At 38.5% G+C, this 13,067-nt stretch overlaps 1 protein-coding gene across 1 annotated transcript in view; it reads left to right on the plus strand.

Annotated features, from left to right (window-relative positions):
- Nucleotides 1-13,067, plus strand: part of TNFRSF21 (TNF receptor superfamily member 21) — a 67,426-nt gene that overhangs the window by 37,284 nt on the left and 17,075 nt on the right. Inside the window, exon 4 of the mRNA XM_081038405.1 lies at nucleotides 5,769-6,034. Within this exon, the coding sequence (XP_080894531.1) occupies nucleotides 5,769-6,034 (266 nt within the window). The remainder of the gene's footprint in view (nucleotides 1-5,768; nucleotides 6,035-13,067) is intronic.

The following is a 13,067-nucleotide window of genomic DNA, read 5'->3' on the forward strand; positions in this document are numbered from 1 at the left end:
TTACAGATGCTAAGGAGGGCATTCATGCAAGAGGGGAGAGGTGAAAAAAAAGGCTCTCATTCATTCATTCATTCATTCATTCATTCATTCATTTATTCATTCGAAGATACTCATACTCTTATCAAGTGCCAGACTCTGGGAGGTACTGGGGATAACAGTAATCAAAGAAGATGGGGGCTTGGGCACAAGTTGGTGGGAAAAGGCATCTCTGAAGATATGACCATTGTACAGGCAAGAACATCCATTCTAAGAATGCTAAAGCCAGGCTTTTATTCAAGTTTCCAAACTTGACCTACATTGTTCTGTATATACATTGTATGTGTTGTGTCCATCTTTGCCCTTTCATCTGTAATTTGTAAGCCTGAGGTCAGAGCTCATGCCAGTGAAGAGTGTCCGCCAGGTGTGGCAGAGATCGGGGTGGTGGTTAAAGGGGAAGTAGTCTTGAGCACAGCTCTCCTCTTTTCATGTGTGTATCTCAAGAGACTGCTGTGTGTGTGGAGAAACCAGTACAGGGGTAACCATGGAGTCATCTGTCCTGGGAGGAGGTGGTGCATTAATTACCTCTGTGGGCATTTTCTCATTGTTTGTCCCTCTGCTTCTCTTTCCAAAAGGATAATGAGAACTGACATTTAATGAGTATGGAATGCTTGAATCTTTTAACTGATGAGAATTTAGTACCGTGAAAAAGTGTATAAACACATCCATCTCTTGCATGTATCCTTTCTGTGTGAAGCCCATTTGTACAGTATGAAACCCAGAGTGCTGAGTTGGGGGTTTCAGGTGGCCTTTGTTTCCTCCAGCTCTGTCATCACTGTCCTTCATATCTATCTCATCCAGGGAAGGCTTTAATATGGGTTCTTAACGATGGCACTCATTTCAGATATTTACCTCCAAAAGGAAAGAGCTTTAATACCTTCTCTGATTATAAAAGTTAATTCAGGTTTTTATAAAAAGAGGAGGAACGCTTTTTTGCACCCTGGAGCTCACACTGAGCTTTAAAAAAGATCCTCAAATTAGAGGTGTCACCCAGAGATACTATCTAATTCTGAGTTTTAGAACGCAATGGAAAATGCCCTTTCTTCCGTAATAACCCAGTTGGTCACCTCATACCTCTCTTCTTAAGCTTCCTCATGGCAGATCTGGGCAGAGTCAGCAGTGTGTACTGTGGTGATGCCCGGCATGAGGCAGGGGCAGCAGCAGCATTCTTCCTTATACACTTGCCTTTCTGTGGATGAGGCCCGTCTTGTGCAATGGGGCCCTTCCTGACACATACTAGTGAGGTTCTGAAAAGCACAGAAAGCCAGGATTCTGGCGCTTGGCTTCATTGTTCAGCACCTACAATCCTGATGCTAAAACATTTGTCTCTGCAGAGCTCCTCCCACCTTTTAGGTGCACTGCTCCTGTGATATTTGTCAATAAATACAGAAGTGGAGGGGACAGGGCTGGAGAACCAGTGTGCACTAAGGTGCTGTGCTTGATGCCATAAATCTCTTTACCACCCTATGAGATAAGAGGTGGCATTTTCATTTTACTGATGTGGACACTGATATCCTAGAGGTTTGTCGTCTGCCCAAGGTCATGGAGTTGGACACCGTATCTTGTGATTACAAAGTTCATGTTCCTGATCTTTTCACTATTTGCACCTTAAAATTTCACAAGCCATTTAGCTGGGGCCAGGGCCACCTTTTCATACATCACTCCCGGCAAGTACAGACGCTGATTTATAGGGCCTGACTCCTTTGATGACTTGTTTAGAAATTTCAGCCATTCCCAGAGTTGGGAATGGACCTGACATCATAGAAAAAGCAAAGTTAAGCTCCATGCCTCTCTATCAGCACACCAGTGGGATGAAGGTTGTTTCTTTTCAACCTAAGAAAAAAGAGACTTAGCATAATATTCAGATAAACAATTCAGGTCAATTCAACACATAGTAACTCTCCCGTCTAGATGGAAACTCTTGGAACTCTGATGCAAAGATGAGCAAGTAGAGAATTGGTCTCTATTTCATTTACTGTCATTTCACATTGAGGTTAATCGTTAGAATGGAAACTTTTGTTGTTTTGTGTATGTGTTTTCTTTTAACAAAATGCTTTTCTAAATACTTCTGCTATTTGATAGTCTAGGTCTCTTTAAATTGCTGTAGTTTCAGGGATTGCTGAACTGTAGCACATGTCATATCCAACCCACCATTAGTTTTTGTAAATGAAGTTTTAATTAGAACACAACTATACTTGTTCGTATTGTCTAGGGCTGCTTTCAAGTTTCAACAGCAGAGCTGAGTTTTGACAGAGATCATACGGTTCTCAAAGTCTAAAATATTTACTGTTGCACTTTGTGGAAAAGTTTGCTGATCTCTCTTTTTTTTTTAAGGTACCATAGTTTTAAAGAAAAGAAATAAACTTGATGGCCCCAGAGAAAACTTTCCTAGCATCTGCTTGGATATAACAGGCCAGGAAGAAGCATACACACCATGGCCAACATTGAGTGCATTCACATGTAGACTAGATGGCCATGCCCTAGAAACATAATTCCAGTGAATAATGACGCTCCTTTACTCCATTACATTTCCTGTTAACCACAGTAGAAGCACCACTAACTAGCTGGGTGACCTTGAACTGGACAAGCAACCTTTCTACATGAAATTCCTCATCAATCAAATCAAACACTTAAAAAATTATATATATCCCACATAATAGTATGTGCATATAGAAAGTATACATAAATACATGTTATTTAAATGTGTGTTTTATATATATATATATATAGTTTAAAAAGGGATGATAAATACCAAATCAAGTAACAAAATAAAGCGAAGACCCATTTTTTTTCACCATCTAGTTTAGAAACCAGAACATTGTAAATAGCTCTGAATTTCCTGCCGTGCATCTACCCTGTAATATCCTCCTCCCTTCCCATAACTACCTCATTTTGGTTTAATCATCCTATTGCTTTTCTCTATAGTTGTATTTAATTTTGCCTAAAACTTTTTTTCTAAAGAAAGAACATTTACAAAGGCCATCAAATTTTGTGTTTCATTGGTGTTACCACATTTTTTTAGTGATAAACTCTTTTTGTTTTAAAAGTTCCTAAGGGCTATCGGTCCAGCAAACATCGTAACACAGTGGCTGCTCAATAAATTCTCTTGAAATATTCCGCACTTTTTGCCTTTCTCCTTGGTGGTCAGGTGGGGACAAGGGGCATCAGACTCACCGGCTAGTTCAGACTGGTCTCACTTTCCCCGGCTGGGGTTTTGTGATTGTGTGCTAGGCTCAAAGGCTAGTATCTCCAGAGGGAGCCATTGTCTCTGCCATCTTTAGATTTATCAACTCTGCAGTGGGAGGGGATAGTGGTGTAGAACATTATTGACCAGAGCCGGTTTGTGTGAGTTTGACTCCATGTTTTCATAGTAAATGAATAAGGTGAAACTGAATTCTAGGCTTTAAATTTAGCTTCTAGTCAATTTCAGTTGAAGGAAAATCTCATTGTATCTCTTCTTTGTGTTTTTCTTTTTTCCTTTATTTTGTGGCTGAAAAAAAAATATAAATGCTGGGTTTTAGAAGAAGGAGCTGTTGTTAAGCTTAAACCTTTTCAACTCTGTAATTACTCTATAAAGGCTGTATATCTGCATCAGAAATGCATGTAGTCTTAAGTTATAGTGCCTAGTATATGGAGCATTTATAATGATGGGGTACTTCCAAAAATAAATCAACTCTATAGAAAATGTTAATCAGCTCATCCCCAGGGACCATAGTGAGTATCTCCATTGTATAAATGAGGAAATGGACATGACAGTTAGTGGTTTGCCCAAAGCCACACTGTCATTGGCCTTATGAAGATGTAAGCAATGGACCAACACACAAGAAAACAGTCATGTTTTAATGTAAGACACTGTGGACCTTAGTCAAATTGACCTAAATTAAGATACAGGGACTAACAAGCCTTCTGGTGTTTGGCACAATCTACCACGTTCACCACAAAGAGCTGCCTTAACTCCTCAAAGTTACCTGTGGGGTTTTAAATAGGACACAGGTTTTTGAGGAGTCTGCTTGAAATCAAAAGCTCTGTATCTGGCTAAACATTGTTATAAAAACTGACAAGTAACTGGTTTAAGTATATTTTCACTGCCAAAGAAAATTGTATGAGAAGTACAATAATGTCTCGATTTGTGGCATTCTTCTTTTACAGTGGACAAGAAAGCAGCCTCCCCTAGGAACTTCTTTTTTTTGAAAACCATTTTCAGGAGGTTGATTCAGAGTGTGTGTATGCAGGCTTCGAAATCATCTGCCTGATTATAATTTATGGTAGAGGAAGGATTTATATCGAAGAACCACAGAGTCCTCCATTTTCAAAGAAACTACTAGAATTGCTCTTTCCTTAGGCAAAAATTGACAGCTCAATTTATAAATTTTTCCCTCAACAACTGATTGGAACAACAACAAAAATTTTTTTCTTGGTTAACCTAATTAATTGAAAAATTCAATTAACTGTAACAGAAAGGTCCTCTTTATTCCCCTCTTTTCCTTTCTTTACTGAGCTTCACTCGGTAAGGTAGCCCCATTTTGTTTATTGAGTAGTAAATGTTAAGACATTGTTCAGTATAATAACTCTGTTATCTGGGCCTGTGAGTGTGGCCTCATTGGAAGAAGACATGGTATTGACTCAGAGACCTCACCTATCTGTTGTGGTAAACGACCATTGCCCTTCCCATGAGGATACATACACACCCCATGTATATAAATTTGGGCAAGGCCAATGTGTAATTATAGAGAAGATACAGTAAAGAGGATGACACTTCAAAGCATGCTACTCAGTGAAAGCTGCCCCTCACAGGGGGTCAATCCCGGGTGCCTTTCCTGAGTTTGCAGAGTCCGAGACTTGATTTCAGCATTTCACCTTGTATTCATTAGATTTGGGGACTGCAGACCCACGCTGAGTTTTCAAGTGACTGATAAGCCAAACAATGCATAACATTATCCAGTAAACTGGGCTCAACACCCAATCCACCTACCTTTGTGATATTAGGCAAATTGCATAACTTTTCTAAGTTTTTTTTCTTACCTGTGCAATTGGAATGTTAATGCTTTATAAAGATGTTCAATGAGCCTGGAAGATAATAGCTATTGTTATTATAGTGTCATTTTTTGCTGTTGTCTTCATTATAACTGCTAGTCAATTTAAGAGACTGAATAATAGATCAAAAAATTGCTTCTTGAGCATAAATTAGAGCACAAGAAGTCAGAAGTACTTAAAGGAATGCCTCCATCGGGCTGAAACAGCTGGGTACTGTGTCAGCTGACATGATGGACACCTTTGCCAGAATCTGAACACCCTTTACCCACCCAGACAGTGCTGGATAAACTCCACTGCAGTTTTAACCTGTGGCTTATCTTTTTCTAGATTTCATGAAGTCACCACTTTTTAAATCTGGGAGCCTCTGATTTATTTGGTTCCAGGTGTTTTTAGCAGAATGATTCCTCTGTTTGGGTTTGGCTTCCAAAACATCTTTTAAGGGTGATACTTTCCGGATTGCTGCTGCTTCTAGTTCCACATTCAGGAAGTGAAATTCGCAGGAGGGTCCCTCACTCGTGCGCAGGACGGGCCCCCTGTGCTAAGTGCTTACAGAAGGCAGTGCATTCCCCCGAAGTATAACAATAAGCATGCTTTTTTTTTTTTTTTTTTTTTTAGTTCATTGAAACTAGAGCGGCCTTAGATAAAACCTTCTCTCACATGCACGTATTTTTTGTCTCCCCCTTTGGTCTCTGGAATAGGTATTGACATCCTGAAGCTGGTAGCAGCACAAGTGGGAAGCCAGTGGAAGGATATCTATCAGTTTCTGTGCAACGCCAGTGAGAGGGAAGTGGCCGCCTTCTCCAACGGGTACACGGCGGACCATGAGCGGGCGTACGCAGCTCTGCAGCACTGGACCATCCGCGGGCCCGAGGCCAGCCTCGCGCAGCTCATTAGCGCTCTGCGCCAGCACCGCCGCAATGACGTAGTGGAGAAGATTCGTGGACTGATGGAAGACACGGCCCAGGTAACGCAGTTCGGGGCGTCTGTCTCTCCCACTGACTCTTTGGTTCCTGTGCTTCAGATTTTACCAGGCATATGTAATAAGGAAAAGTAACTGGTATTTGGGGTTTAGGTACGTGTGTACACACACACACACACACACACACACACACCCAGCCTTCAGGGTGGTAGTTCTCAGTGGCTGTCCCTAGAATAACCTAGACAACTTGAAAAGAATTCTGATACTTGGACCCCCACTGTAGAACAGTCAAATCAAGACGGAGAATCCGTGTGTTTGTTTATTTTCCTAGGCCCTTTCCCCTCGAGAGGATGTTTTCTGTGATGTGACTTAGGAAGGCTCCATATTACACCCTGAACATGCTGATGGTGCAGTCAGTAGTTAGTAACAGGATTCGTCCTCCCCCGTGGGCTTATTCAATCCCTAGGTCAGATTGGAAGTGAGGGGACCCAGGCCTGTGATTTATTTATAGTCTCTGGTCAATGAGCCGTGGCTTTGGAGCCAGACAGTACTGGATTTGAATTCTGTCTCGGACACTTACTAGCTAGGTGACCAAGGGTAAGTTACTTCAACTTTTTCTGCTTGTTATCTCATTTGTAAGCGAACTTTATTTCACAGGGTTAATTAAGACTAGAAATAAAGTATACAAAATGCCTGACACATTGAAAGTGTTCTACAATGGTAGTTATAGCTATGATGTAACTCATTCTATTCAGCTTTTCTTAATCATCATATGCTTCCCTGAAAGATCATGAATTAAGGATAAATTTGGGTATTGAATTATATTTCTCACAGACTGTGATTAAAGTTCTGGAACATACTCCCAAAGTAAAAAACAAACAAACAAACAAAAGAACTGCCGCAGAGACTTGATAAAACCTCTTAAAATTTAAAAGACCATTCTGCCTGTGTTGTTTTCCAGTAATCCAAATTCATTACCTGAATGAGCTAGGGCGAAAGTTTTCTTTTATCCACTCTAATTCACTACTTTTCTGCACCAAATTTTGTATAGCAAGGGACTCAATTTTATATATTTGAAGTCCAAAAGCTATTATCTTTTTATACCAACAATATATAGTGTTTTTTCACTGTTGAAGTAAATACTCATCAGGTGGATATTTTATCTAAGTGATTGGATAAAAATTGATAGGTGCTAATTGACTCTGAAGGTGGCCTTTAAAACTCTTGGCATATTTTTAACTTCTTTGAAATGTGAAATTTCAGAAAAAGTATTTGCTAGTAGATGCAGTGATAAATGTTGACAGGCACACACCAGTGTCTTGTAACTTTGTGAATGAGAAACGAGCTGAGTAATTATGATTCACAACTAAAACTAGGCTTTAAGTACCTTATTTCCCCGAAAATAAGACCTAGCCGGACAATCAACTCTAATGCATCTTTTGGAGCAAAAATTAATATAAGACCTGGTCTTGTTTTACTATAAGGCCCGGTATAATATAATATGATATAATATAATATAATACCTGGTCTTGTATTAATTTTTGCTCCAAAAGATGCATTAGAGTTGATTGTCTGGCTAGGTCTTATTTTTGGGGAAACAGTAGATGGATTTGGGGAAAGGAAAGGGAGATATTTAACTTCCAATTAAATAAAATAGGTGCAGTCTGAATAAAGGGAGTTCCTGTGCTTCCTTGGAGCGTTGGCTTTAAGGAACAGACTGGTTGGGTGTGCAGCAGACTTGAAGAAGGATTTGGATACTTGAGAGGAAGTCACTAGATCTCTTTGGTAATGCCTACAAGAATGACAAAATTGTTTGGATTTTGTTAAATGCAATTTAATTAGGCAGAAAGATTATCATCATAATGTATTGTTAAGGAAAAAGAAAGTTACTAAAGTTCTATATGTTTCTCATTAGGAAAAACAAATGTAAACATGGGAAAATATAAACATAGGAAAATGAAAAAGCATAAGTGTTGAGGTTATGCTATTAAGTCTTGATGGTAGAATTAGAAGTGATTTTCTTTTTTTTATCATTTTCTATAATAAAAACATTACTTTTGTGATTTTCAATATTTTTCAAAATGACAAACCTTGAAGGGTGTAAGAGAAAGGATAGGTAAGGCTTTGTTTTATTGTGATAAATTGAGAGAGGGAACCAGCCTCATTTTAATTTAGGGAAAGCAGACAGTAATTTATGTGACAGCTATTCTTCCTTATTAGGACTAAATGAGGTTTGTGATGTTGGGTTAGATTTGCCAAAAACTCACCAAAACTTACTTCATTATTGGTTTCTGCAAATCCATCTTATTTCCCTGTGTACACTCCACAATCACTTAGAATTTAGACCCCATTTTTGGAATACTTTTCTGGGGGGAGGTAGTAATGGTGATAGACTATAACAAATGACTTTTTTATGTTTTTATGATCGTTCTGTTGAGGTCCCTAAGTGTTTACTGAGCACCTTATTCCAGGCACTGTCATAGTTGCTGGGAACAGTGGGCCCAGTCTCCACGGAGGAGACTGCATATCAAGGAGACTGATTCCTAACAAAAACCACTGGGTCAATGAACAGGAAAAAACACCTGGTCCCCAAGTGCCAAACTCTTGTACCTTTTAGTTCTTTCCTTGCTCTATCTCCTCTGTAATACAAAAAGATTCTAATATCTAGTTTATGTTATTTAGTTTTTAAGAAACAGTGGCACCAAAGCATCTTACAGCTTTCTCTTTGGAGCTAGTGTAGCTTATGTGTTATGATGGAGGCTGAGAAGGCAATATAAAGCTTCTTGTTCCATATTTTAATAATGTCCGTCATTGTTTAGCAACATTCTGGACCCAACTCTGATTCTTAATAGCCAGCGAACATGGATTTCTGGCTGCCAGCTGCTGCTAATCACACAGTATGTAACTGTATGTTCGTAGTTTATCTCTGAGATTTGTCGATTCAAACAAGAGAATCAGAATGCAGGGGGCATAATTGACACTCATTCTTCCCATCTTATGGTGGATTTGTATTCTTTGTGTATTGTGGTCCTGCTGGGGATTTGAGACTTTGCCCTAGGAGTTAATGGACTCTTAATGTGTAAAAACGACTGTGTGTGTGTGTGTGTGTGTGTGTGTGTGTGTGTGTGTTTAAAAAATGGTTAATGTTTTTTCCTATTCATGAGCCTGAGAGCACCTATCTTATGTTCCACTCAAAGGATTAGCCCCATGTGCCTTTTACTTACCTCTGTCAAGAACAGCTTGCCTGTTATTAACCATGGTGGCCCATTAGACATTTAAAAAAAAGTAAACACATTCAGAGACTTGACTTTTTGAAAATTTTATGCATTAAAAATTATATAGTAAAATTTACTTTTTGGTGTACTGTTCTTAGAGGTGTTTTTTTTTTTTTTTAATTAATTTTATTGGGGTGACAATTGTTAGTAAATTTACATAGATTTCAGGTGTACAATTCTGTATTACATCGTCTATAAATCCCATTGTGTGTTCACCACCCAGAGTCAGTTCTCCTTCCATCACCATATATTTGATCCCCTTTACCCTCATCACCCACCCCCCACCCCCTTACCCTCTGGTAGCCACTAAATTATTGTCTGTGTCTATGAGTTTTTGTTTCTCATTTGTTTGTCTTGTTCTTTTTGGTTTATATACCACATATCAGTGAAATCATAGGGTTCTCTGCTTTTTCTGTCTGACTTGTTTCACTTAGCATTATTCTCTCGAGATCCATCCATGTTGTCACAAATGTTCCTATATCATCTTTCCTTAACGCCGAATAGTATTCCATTGTGTATATGTACCACAACTTCTTTATCCATTCATCTATCGAAGGACATTTTGGTTGTTTCCATGTCTTGGCCACCGTAAACAAAGCTGCAATGAACATTGGCGTACACGTGTCTCTATAGAGAAATGCTTTTATATTTTTGGGGTAGATACCCAGGAGAGCGATTGCTGGGTCATATGGTAATTCCATTTGTAATTTCTTGAGGAACCTCCACACTGCCTTCCATAGCAGCTGCACCAGTCTGCATTCCCACCAACAGTGTATGAGAGTTCCTTTTTCTCCACAGCCTCTCCAACACTTGTTACTATTTGTTTTGTTGATGAAAGCCATTCTGACTGGGGTGAGGTGATATCTCATTGTGGTTTTCATTTGCATTTCTCTGATGATTAGCGATGTTGAGCATTTTTTCATATGTCTATTTGCCATTTGTATATCCTCTTTGGAGAAATGTCTCTTCAGGTCCTCTGTCCATTTTTCAATTGGGTTGTTTGTTTTTTTGTTGTTGAGTTTCATGAGTTCCTTGTATATTTTGGATATTAGCCCCTTATCAGAGGAACTGTTTGCGAAAATCTTCTCCCATTCAGTTGGTTGCCTCATTATTTTGTTAATAGTTTCTTTTGCTGTGCAGAAGCTTTTCAGTTTCATATAATCCCATTCGTTTATTTTAGTTTTCACTTCCATTGCCTTTGGAGTCAGATTCATAAAATGCTCTTTGAACCCAAGGTCCATAAGTTTAGTACCTATGTTTTCTTCAATGCAGTTTATTGTGTCAGGTCTTATGCTTAAGTCTTTGATCCATTTTGAATTAATTTTGGTACATGGTGACAGATAGCAGTCCAGTTTCATTCTTTTGCACGTAGCTATCCAATTCTGCCAGCACCATTTATTGAAGAGGCTGTCTTTCCTCCATTGTATGTTTTTTGCTTCTTTGTCAAAAATTATCTGTCCATATTTATGTGGTTTTATTTCTGGGTTCTCAATTCTATTCCATTGGTCTATGTGTCTGTTTTTCCGCCAATACCAAGCTGTTTTGATTATTGTAGCCCTGTAGTACAAGCAAAAATCAGGGAGTGTGATACCTCCAGTATTGTTCTTGTGTTTTTTTTTTTTAAGACTTAATTTTTTCGAGCAATTTTAAATGTATAACAAAATTGAGGGGGAGGTACAGAGATGTTCCACATATCCCATGCTCCCACACGGGCATAGCCTCCCTCATTGTCAATGTCACTCACCAGAATGGCTTATTTCTGATGTCCTTATACTGACACAATCATAATTATCCAAAGTCCATAGTTTATCTTAGGGTTCACGCTTGGTGTTATGGGTTTGGACAAATGTATAATTACATATATTCATCATTATAATATCATACAGAATAATTTCACTGCCCTAAAAATCCTCTACACTCTGCTTATTTATCTCTTTCCCCCTACCCCACCCCTGGCAACCACTTTTTATTGTCTCCATAGTTTTGCTTTTTCAGAATCTGATATAATTGGAATCATACAGTATGTAGCCTTTTCAGACTGGCTTCTTTCACTCAACAATATGCATTTAAGTTTCCTCCATGTCTTTTCATGACTTGAGCGCTCATTTGTTTTTAGCGTTGAATACTATTTCATTGTCTGGATGGACCACAGTTCATTTATCCATTCACCCACTTGACTCTTGATTTGAGGTACAAGTCATATTTTTCAGTACTCTCTTCTTTGAAATTCAACACCTCAACTGAACCCAGTCTTCTAGAATTCTATCTATTCTTCCCTGCCATGAGCATTTGAAGAGACAGCAAAGCAGTAGCATAGTAGTTAGTTACAAGTTACTAGGACTTGGCCAAAGCTATTTAAAAATCAAAACAAAACAAAAACCTAATACAACATTCCAAATTGTATGTTAACCCTTTTTCCATTCTTTTACTTTGATTTTTTTCCCCTGTAGCTTTATTTAAAGAAGTCTTTTGTAAGTTGCATATATTTAAGGTTTTTAAAAATCTAGTCTGACAGTTATCATTTAATTAGGGAATTTCAATGTGGTTATCTTTTCAATGTAACTACTCATATATTTGGATTTAAATCTACCATCTTATTATTTGTTTTATATCTGTCCTGTCTGTTCTCTTTTTCCCCCCCTCTCCTTTCTTGCCTTCTTTTGGAGTAATCAGGTATTTTTTATTATTCCACTTTTCCTCTTCTATTAGCTTGTTAGTTACACATTTTTAACTTTACTCTTAATGGATACCATGGAGATTACAATACACACACTTAAATTATGAGAACCGTTTTATAAATGTCCACTTTTTACTGTTTTCCAAACAATATAATAGCCTTAGAAGACTTTAGTCCTATTTATTCTTCTATTGCATTATGTGTTTCATTGTCATGAATTTTAACACTACACATTTCTTAACCCCCAAAAGGCATAATTATTATTATGGTTTTACACGGTCAAGATTCACGTACATTTACCTGCAGATAAAGATGTTCTATTGTTCTTCATTCCTCCCTGCAGCTGCAGCTTCTACCTGAGATCATTTTTCTTTGGCCTAAAGAATACTTTCTGTAGGTTTCCAGTAATAAACTCTGTTTTTCTTTGTCTGGAAAATGCCCACCAGATCAGTTGCATTATTTGCCCTTTGTTTTTGAAAGATAGCTAGAAATTAGAATTTAAGTTCGATCGTTGTTTTCCTTCAGTACTTTCATGCCTGGGTTTACATTTCCCCTGATTACAGCAAAGGAGATGATGTGATTTTATTTTTAAATCTGTATTACATAAGCAGTGATGTGGGCAATATTATATCATGTACTTTGGGCAATGCAAAGACAAGTGAGTAAGACAAAGTGCCGACACGGAAGCTTACAGTTGAATGGGAGAACATATATAATTTAAGGGAGGGGGGAGGGGAGTGCTGGGTGTACAACTAACTAATCAGCCATTAAGGCTCCAAATCGGAACAGCAGTGCAGAGGTGTGTGCCAGGTTAAATTCATGTCCTGGCATCATCTCACTTTGGTGACGTTATGGCCTCTCTGCCTCAGTTTTTTTTCCTGAGAAAGTGGGAACACCATGAGTGCCTGCCCTGTGAGCTGTTGTGAGAATTATGTAGGACCCACAGTCAGCATTTAGAGAATGTGTCCTATTAATAGTTGCAATTATTCTCATGCTCTAGAGGCAAGAGAGATGGAAGAATGTTCCTAACTAGCTCCAACTCATACACATAATAGATCCTTTAAATCCTGAACACCGAGGGTTACTTAGTGTCAGGTGGAGAGGTGCTCCTAATTCCAAGACTGCT

This window comes from Rhinolophus hipposideros, assembly GCF_964194185.1.
Source record: "Rhinolophus hipposideros genome assembly, chromosome: 3".
Classification (NCBI taxonomy): domain Eukaryota; kingdom Metazoa; phylum Chordata; class Mammalia; order Chiroptera; family Rhinolophidae; genus Rhinolophus; species Rhinolophus hipposideros.